Source organism: Pteropus vampyrus, unplaced genomic scaffold (genome assembly GCF_000151845.1).
Source record: "Pteropus vampyrus isolate Shadow unplaced genomic scaffold, Pvam_2.0 Scaffold60, whole genome shotgun sequence".
Classification (NCBI taxonomy): Eukaryota; Metazoa; Chordata; class Mammalia; order Chiroptera; family Pteropodidae; genus Pteropus; species Pteropus vampyrus.
In genome coordinates this window covers 2,661,256-2,670,756 of record NW_011888841.1, presented here as the reverse complement: position 1 = coordinate 2,670,756, position 9,501 = coordinate 2,661,256, and the positions used below count along the sequence as shown (strand labels likewise).

General features: G+C 47.7%; 1 protein-coding gene across 1 annotated transcript in view; it reads left to right on the top strand.

Annotated features, from left to right (window-relative positions):
* The window catches only part of CCDC185 (coiled-coil domain containing 185), a 16,573-nt gene extending 7,725 nt beyond the window's left edge, over window positions 1–8,848 (top strand). Inside the window, exons 2-3 of the mRNA XM_023531033.1 lie at window positions 7,447–7,533; window positions 8,756–8,848. Coding sequence (XP_023386801.1) covers window positions 7,447–7,533; window positions 8,756–8,848 — 180 coding nt within the window. The remainder of the gene's footprint in view (window positions 1–7,446; window positions 7,534–8,755) is intronic.
* Window positions 8,849–9,501: the final 653 nt, after the last annotated feature.

Genomic DNA, 9,501 nt, shown 5'->3' with positions numbered 1-9,501 from the left:
TACATGACACCTAGGCGGTAAGAACTGCTATTCTCATTCCTGATGAAAACACGGAAGCTGCAAGAGGCTCTGGGAGATCGAGCAGCACTCCCAAGATCCCCAAACCCGCAAATGACAGGGTCAGGGCCCAAACTCAAACCCCGTGATCCCAGCCTCTGGTTCTGTTCGTTCTCGACCGTTTTCCTCAGTAAATGGTGGTCGGATCCCAACTAGGTTGCCCATCTTTTGAAGGCAGGTACCGCTTTGCATTTTCTGAACTCTCACGCCAGAGCATCTGTTCTAGTGTTGGCTGCCAATAAATATTTACCGAAATTGAATCGTGACAGCTCTGTGGGAAGGTCCCTGCTGGCCAGGTCAGGGCTGACAGCTGTTCCATGAGTTCCACTTGAGTCCCCCACCCAAGTGGGATGACTTTTGCACAGGAGAGCCCGAGGCCATGACGCATGTAGTTTCCAAGGGCGGTAGATCAGCCAACTGTGCCTGTCCCCACCTGTAAAGAAGGACCCAAATCAGGTCCCCTCTGGGTGGCGGGGCAGGTGTTTGACGCCCTGGGGGCATCATCCAGTCCTGCTTCAGGAGTGTAGCTTGGCTTGTTACAAAGCTTCCAAAAAATCATTTAAGAAGTAACCTTTGAGAGAGTACGCTGTCCTGCATTGTAAATCTTGGCGTGTTTTCAAAAGCTTGCGTCAAGACTGTATTATAGAAAACCCTGCACCAGCAGCGACTTCCAAATGAAAACTACTAAAGCATACACAGTGGGAAATGCACCCAGCATTTCAAATTAAGGCTTCCTAACATAGTATGTATTTCTTCATTCTAAAAGACAGATGCACAGGGCTCGATTTGATTTGATACTTAAATACAACCGAAGTGTAATTTAGGGAGCTCGAGTTATCTTTGAGTCGATGATAAATTAATACCATTGTAAATTTCCTTTAGGATAACGTCTTCACATGCCAGAGAGAATAATGATCTGGTCTACAATTAGATGAAAGATGGGATGGACTATTTCCTGGGGAGCTAATTGGTAGATTTGGTGAAGATGCTTCTCTCAGGCAACATATCTCCTTTCCTGTCTTCCCTGGGTATTCCCCTTTAAGCAGACCTTCTCGTGCATTCATCACTCCTGGCACGCAGAGTTAGTTCCTTCGGGGGCTACATAATCCTGGAGGAGAAGGATTGTTACCCAAGGAAGCACTGATGAGTGAGCAGGAGACAACCAAATTGTGCTGACAAGCATGGGAGGCTGGCAGATGGAGCAGCTCACCAATTTGGCACCGTGCTCCAAATCAAAGCAGCCCCACCTCTCCTGCAATTAGTATAATCTTCCAGCGACCATTTGCCAGGCTGAAAGTGCTCTATGGGTTGGAACTGAGTGTCCCAGCCTCTAGCATGAGATCCCACTTCACTTTAATTGGTGTTTATCTTGACCTGCTCGCATAAGATCTTAGATTTCTGCAAAGTTGCCCCTGAAAGACCCAGAGGAGCCCCTGCCCCCCGCCATGCTTATAGGCATGTTCTGCCTCTGTCCTGCTCCCATTTTCCTGAAAGCCCACGTGAGAGTGGCTGGCCATGTCCCTGTCCCCTGCACTGCCACTGCTGCCAGGTCCTGAGGTTCTGCAGCACGGGGTGCCTCGTGCCCAGAAACGCCCCTGTCCCGCACTGAGTCCCACTTTGCCACAAAGACACACATGTCTGCTGCTCATGTGCTTAGACTCACGGTCTGTCGTGCAAGACAGTTCCTTCAGCCCCTGCCTGCTGCCCTCTACACCCGCATGTCATCCAGAGCCCAGCACCAGTCCCGCTCCCAGAGGCCCATGCAGTTCAGCTCTGGTCAGCTGAGCCCTCCTGCCAGCCACCAGCTCACCGCACAGGCCTGGACACGTTCACTCTCAGTGAGAACTCCAGGAAGGCCAGGAATAGTTAGGTGTTTTTAGTTGACGTGATTGATTTTATGCTGATAGTTTTGCCTGATAACACTGAGAAAATAAATACATACATATATACATCGTATATACGTACAACATACATGCATACATGCATGCATGCATATATACATATATGGGAGCGGGGTGCGAGAAAGTACTTCCTTCCAGTAGAAAGTCAACAAATACATGCAGAAGGAAAAATGGATTTAAAACATCAGCATTCGGCAACCATCGTCATAATAATAGACTCAAGCCAAAATCATCAATGGATGCTCAAATCATCAATAGTGAGGGAAATCTGGAGTGTATGCACAATCTCACCAAGTATCATCCCACAAGATCCTTACAAAGAAAGTTTACAAAAAAGGAAAGAGAAGCTACTTTACAGTGGAGCGATCTGGCCAGTCCCACCTTAACCAAACGGTCAAAACTGACATCACCGGGAATGAGACAAAGTGACAGCGTGTGACAGCGCGTGCCTCCCGACGACACACCACTTCTCTGCTATTACTGCCAAAAGCACACAACCTGAGTGTAACCACGAGGAAATATCAGACAGACACAAATTAAGGAATTTCCTGCAAAATAGCTGGCCCGTACTATGAAAAATATATCAATCTCAAGAATATGAAGACATACTCAACACTGAAATTAAAGAGACACACCAACTCAATATATTTTGCTTTAAAGCAGCGGTCTCCAACATTTTTGGCACCAGGGACCAGTGCTCCTATGAGAATCTGATGCCTGGTGATCTGAGGTGGAGCCGAGGCGGTGATGCTGGCGCTGGGGAGCGGCTGCAGATACAGATGAAGCTTCGCTGACTTTCCAGCCACTCACCCCCTGCTGTGCAGCCCCGTTCCTAACAGGGCAGGGAACCAAACTCTTGGGGGTTGGGGACCCCTGCTGTAAAGGACTTGATCAAGAAAACTGGTGCAATCTGAATAAGGTCTACAGATTAGGTAATAATACTGCATAACTCTACCATATATCAATATATATGGTGAGAGAGAAAGAGATCAAACAAATGTACTAAAATGTTAACATTTACTTGTGCTTGAGGGTAGTTCTTCGTACAGATCTTGCAACTTCTCTGCACATTGGAAATTATGTCAAAATTATTATTATTTTTTTAATCCGAGCTATTCTTCGAGGTGTCTAAAGACACGTTTATATGTTGCCAAACCAGGACGGCAGGGGAAACAATTGCTGTTTTGAGCAGTAGTTCAGCCCAGTCTTCTCTTTGATGCGGTGAGCACAGCTGGCTCCCCAGGCTGTATGAGCAGAGAGTCAGTCATCACTGTTGCCTGACTCTGAGCTGGTTCTAAACCTTTTCATAGCTGTTTCAAGACAGCTTAGGAAAAATTGGTGGGCGAGGGATATGGCATGGACAGGGGGAGTGGGAGCGGCTGCATTCTAGAAGAACACATATCCGCAAGCCCCTGCCTGTGTCCTCTGCAGGGTCTTCCTTTGGCTTCTGAGGGAGAAAGCTGGAAGATGAAGGGAAGACCCTCCTTCCCCCGCAGGCGGGGGCTCCAGAGTTCCACATCCCTGGATGGATTCCTCTGAGGCAGTGCAGTGACTCAGGCCTAAGGAGCTGATTTCTTTTGCTACTAAAAATAATTCAGAACTAGCCCCAAGCTACTCACACATCAGACTCCCTGAGGGCACTTTTGCTGGCATCAGGAAACTCCAACATACTCTTTTCTCCTTCCCTCTCTGGGATCACAGACAAGAAATCATGGTCAAGTCATCTTAGGTGTCTCCTGAGCAGCGGGGTGGCCTCGCACCCAAGGAGCCGCCTGAGGCTGGTTCTCAGGAAAGATGAGTCCACTCGACTTCTACCTTCTGTTCAGGGGCCCGCCAGCCTGGCTGGGACAGTCCTTCTAGGGTCAAGGAGAACTGGATATTTGTGCCAGAGAAAGGCTTCAGAGCAGCACGTGGGTTGTGATAATCAGGAAATACTCTTTTCAGGTGAACGCGCAGCAATCTACCATTTCCCTCCTGTGTAGGAGCAACGGATATAAACGAGGGAAGGGGTGGTTCTCCCAAAATGAGTCAGGGGGTGGCCTCGGGTTTAGACAGGAAGGAGGCCTAACAAGAGAGCCCCTCACCTCAACCCTTCAGCACCCCCTTCTCACAGTCACATACCTTGAGTGAACAGGAAGTGCTTATGTACCTGTCAGGTGTGCAACAACATTTCTTGGTTTTGAATCAAATAAATCACATCGCAACAATATTCAATATTCATTAAGGACCTGCTGTGTTCCAGGCACTATGCTAATCACTCCAGTAGATGATCTCATTTAGTCCTGAAAACAACCTACCTGTGGGTGTTATTAGTCTCGTTTCAGAATTAAGGAAACTGAAGCTAAGAGAGGCAATTTACCAAGTCCCCTTTGAGAAAGTGGGAAAGCAATTAAGAAGTTTACAATCAAACGGGGAAGGCAAACAACCACATGAAATATTAAACAGCAATAAAAGAGCTCCTCAGAGAAGGCTGTCGCCATAGATTCTGTCGCTGACCTCATCATTCTCAAGGCTTCCATCACCTCCTTACAGGGCTCCCTAAATCTCTAGCTCTTGGTCCAGCCTCTCTCCGGAGCTACAAAACCTCCCTAAATTTGAGCTGGCTGCCTGATTTCTCCTCGAGATGCCCTCGCTGGAGCTCACACTCAGCCTCGCTAACGCCGACCTCGTCGTCACTTCTCTCTTCACCGGAAACGAACTCCGCGCCCATGCCCTGACTCCTGGCCCGGAGACTCCATTCTCCTTGGGACTGAGGCTTGAAGGCTTGAGCTTTTTGCACTTTCATTCCATCATTTGCCGCCTGAAACGCTTTTTCCTCATTTTCCTCTCTCGTTCGTATCTGGACCACTCCTCTCTCCCGACCCACGATGCCCCGCCCAGAGAAAATCTGGGCTCTTTTAGCATTGAAATAGGATATAACTTCTTTATCCATCCCCCAGTGCCCAAAAATAATATTTTGGAAGTCGATCAGTCAGAAAAAGGAATGTCAAGTGCTGGACACTCGCTTTGCCTGGATCCAATTTTAATGGATCACATAAACACCTTTATTACCTAACCCAATGGGATGCAGATACTCGGGGTCAAGAAAATAACATTTCTTTAGAGTCTACCAGGCCCTGTGCCAGATGCTTTCATATACATCATCTAACTTAATTCTTCTCGCAACTCTGCAAGGAAGATGTTATAAAACCCATTTTAAAGACCGGTTTAAAATCAAGCTCAGAAAAGCTGCATAACATACTCAAATCACACACCTAGTGAGTCTAGGATCCTTTCTCTCCTCCCATTACAATCTCTGCCCTAAATGATCTCCAAGTATCATTCGTAAGTGGATGATGCCCGGATTCCAATCTACAGCTGTGTTCTGGACACCACTGAACTACCCCCTTACATCTTCATTTGGATGGCTAATCTCCCCAGATGACTCAACATGTCCAAAACATGTCTTGACTTTTACCTCCCCCGCTAAAATAGTCTCTTCCTTCCTCCCCGTCTTCCTCAGCCAATTCACAATAGCACAGTTGCTTGGGCCAAAGATCTAGGAGTCATTCCTGATTTGCCTTTCTTCCTCCAACACGCTTGTCTATCTAGTCCTTCGGCAAGTCATTAGCAAGCCTTTGGAGCTCCGACTCCCAAGCGGGCCTAGGATCCAAATACTTTGTAGCATTTGCACAGTCAAACGCAATTGCCTCATTGACTGGAACGGTCTTCCAGATGCACCTGCCTCCCCTCTTGCTGCCTGCCCGGCCTCCACACGGTACGCCCTCCCCACGACAGTGTGAGTAATCTTCTGAAAGCATAAATTGGACCATGTTGCCCTCCCTGCTTAAAACCCTATGATGACTTCCCATCACCATGGCCAACAAGGCCTGTGGAACGTTCTGCTGTATTTCTACCACTCGCTCTTGCCCTCCAAACTCCAGTAACACAAGCCGACTTGATGCTACTTAAATATGTTCATCTCATTCCTGCCTCAAAAGGTTTGTGTTTACCTGGAATATCTTTCCCTCAGGTCCTCTTAGCTTTTCCTTCCTACGACTCAGATCTCTCACTTCCTCTGAGAGTTTTCCTGATGACCCACTAAGGTAGCCAAAGGCCCCAACGCTCTATCCTACTATTCCTATTCTTCTATTTTCTCCTTAGTAGATATCCGTATATGAAATTAACGTCAAAAATACGCTTTTTGACTGTCTCTCCAGATTAGGTAATAATCTTCATGATGGCAGATCTCATTTCCTATATCCCAGTTCTTAGTATAGTGTCCGACACCAAACGGGCGATCGATAAATATATGCTGAGTCAAAGAACGAGTGAGTTTCGGAATAAGAATTGGAATCAGGCTCACGTAAATGAAAATCTCACGTTCCTTCTCTTCACCATACTAGATGAAGAATAAGTGATGGCCACTCGTTTTGGAAATCCCAAGACGAGGCAAGTTCCTAGATGTGCATCATTTTCTTAAACACTTTCACAGCCAGTTTGCTCTCAAATAAGCCAAGGTCAGTGGTGGGAAAGAAGCAGGGGTCTGGGGTCTGTCATAGTGTTTCATAGTGGGTGACATGTTGAATAATGCATACTTCCAGCTCCATGACAGGACAGACATTGTGACATGGATTCCAACCCCTAATTTCACCCTAAAATAGATGCTATTGGCTGCCTTCCCAACAGGCATTCCCCCTCTTTCTAAGGTCTCAAATTTTGTTCGTGTGTCTACCATCAGCTTGCCCTGTGACTTTGGGAAGGCTAGTAGCACCCCCAGTCCCAAGGGTCTATATGAGTCTAAGGCAGTAATGGCGGTCCCATTCCCCTTGCCTGAGACTAGATTAAGCGCAAGCATGGTGTGCAATTCTGGTCAACATCACGTAGTGGGAAATCTTCTGCAGGGCTTCTGTGAAAGAGTCCTTCACTTGCCCAAAAGAGCCACAAGAAAGGACTGTTTCTCTTCTTCCACAAGAGTAACAGTGTCATGGTGTCCGAGTGTGATGCCATGAACAAATCATCTTGGCCTCAGACCGTGACTCACCTGCTGGAAAGGGCAGAGCAGAAATATAGAATGGAACTGGGGCTCTGATGACAGACTGAGCCACAGAGTTAACCAACCGCTGGAGTCCCTACCTCGAGGCCTCTTTTCAGGGGAGATGATGCATTGTCTTTACTGTCCAAACCCTTCTGGATTGAGGTTTCTGCTTCTCACAGCCAAAAGCAGCCTCGGGGGCCATGCCCTGCTGGAACATCATCAATCTGCTTCCTGGCTTAGCTTCAGGGCTGCACTAGTCACTCTAGAAGGGATGCTCCAAGTCAACAAAGAAGTCTGCATGTGGCCCTTGGCCTTGAACTAGCCTCGCTACGTACAGACTGAGAAAAGCCACATAAAACGAATAACAATTCTGACATACTAATTGTGCTTTGCATGTCACTCGGCTTGCTTTCAATATTTTCTTCTGCAAATAATGCTTAAGCACCTAGTACGTACCAGGCATGGCACCAGCTGCACGATGTAGCTGTGAACAAACCAGACAAGATCTCCATCTTCGTGAAGCTTACCAGGAAACGGGTCCAGGAATTTCAGATCGAGGTGAGTAATATGCAGCAAAGTAATAAGATAATAAAACAGAGAGAAACCAAATAACTGAAGGGAAGGGTCTTTTTTAGACCAGATGGCCAGGGAGGTGACCTTTTTCTTTCTCAGGTGTAACTTCCATCTATGTTTTTTTGTTGGAAAAATGTACATAATATAAAATTTGCCATTTTAACCATTTTTACGTGTATAGTTCCGTGGCATGAAGTACATTCCCACCGCTGTGCAGCTACCACCAACTTCCATCCATCTCCAGAACTTTTTCAACCCAAACCTAAATTCTATACCCTTTAGGCGCCAATTCCCCGTCCTCTCCTCCGCCCAGCCCCTGACGGCCACCTCTGTACCTCCTACCTATGGCGTTTGCTACTCTTCATAGCTCATATAAGTGAAATCATATAATATTTGCCTTTCAGTGACAAGCTGATTTCACTTAGCATAACGTCCTCAAAGTTCATCCCGACTGTAGCCTGTGTCAGAACTTCCTTCCTTTTGAAGGCTGTGTAATACTCCATTGTATGGATAGAGCACATTTTGTTTATCCATTCATCCGCTGGTGATTGCTTTGGCTCAAGGAGGTGGCATGTGAAATAAAAGTTAAAAGATAAAAAAAAACAAAAAAACAAAAAAAAAAAACCAGCCATCTAAACTCCTAGAATATACAACGCTAAACCTGAAGCCTAATGTAACCTATGGACTTTGAGTGACAGCGCTGTGTCAGCGTATGTTCATCATCTGTAACGCCTGTGCCACCCTGGTGGCAGATGTGGGTAATGGAGGAAGCTCTGCATGTGTGGGGCAGGAGTCTCTGTACCGTCCCCTCAATTTGCTGCAAACCTAAAACTATCCTAAAAAAGATTTATCTTGAGAAATTTTTTTTTTTTTTTTTTAAAGAACCAGCTACAGAAATTGCTGAGGGACGGCTTCCGGGCAGAGAGAGCAGCAGATAGAAAGGCTGGGCAATTTCTAAGCTCCCCTAGGGCTCAACTCCAAAGCCAGCCCCTCTCAAAGTCTCTCTCCCGCTCCTGAGCCGCTGATCAGCCCCCGCCTGTGCTTTCAGGGACCTCCGCTTCTGTTTGTCACACCACACTGCTGTCTCCTCACCAAATGGTGGTCCCGCCACCCTTCCCCGTAGAGCTACGAACAATCGAAAAACTGGTGAATGTGAGCTGACTACAAACTGCAAACATGACTGATCTGAGTTTCTCTTTACTTTTAGTCCCATAAGGCAGAGGAGATAAGGAACAAGAAGCGGCAGCAAATGCAGGCGGCAGAGGAAAACAGGCCGAGGGCCTGCGTCATCGGCTGGTGAAGCCCCAGATTTAGAACCACAGCCTCCGGGAGCTGCGAGGGATTCTGGAGAACCTCATACAAGGCGTTTGCTTTGTTGTGGGGTGAAATGTTTCATGCAAGCTTCCAGGATGGACGCGGTCCAGCTGGGAGCAGAGCAGGCTCTCGGTGCTTAAAGGGAGCGTTCGGTGTCTCTCCATGTCATCCCAGATCCTCATCAGCTGGAACAGCTCATGTGACTACACTGTCGGGTCCTGTAGAGACTCGCGACTCACATAGCAAGAACTGCAAACAGCCCCGAAGGGATTTGCTTCCCTCTGGGCGTTTGCTGGGAGGGATGAGTGGGTGTTACTGTCATTGCCCAAAGGGTTCTGGCTGAGAGAGGCAGAGGGAGAGGAAGAGAGACTGAAAATGTCGTCCCATCGGCAGAAGCAGGGTGCTGAGGACTCAAGAGCACTGCGGGGGCTGGCGGGTGGGCAAGCCCTCCCGGAATGGCCGGTCACAGGCCGCCCCTGTGTTTGGTTCATCCACATGGGCCCGAACTTGTCAGAGCCGTCACTGTGCTTTCCGTGAGCTTGTCCTCTGCAGCCCAAGCATCCCTGTCACAAGCTCTCTTGGAATAATGCCCAGGCCCTGCCACCTCCTTCAGAAGCTATTTTCTCCCTTTACATACAG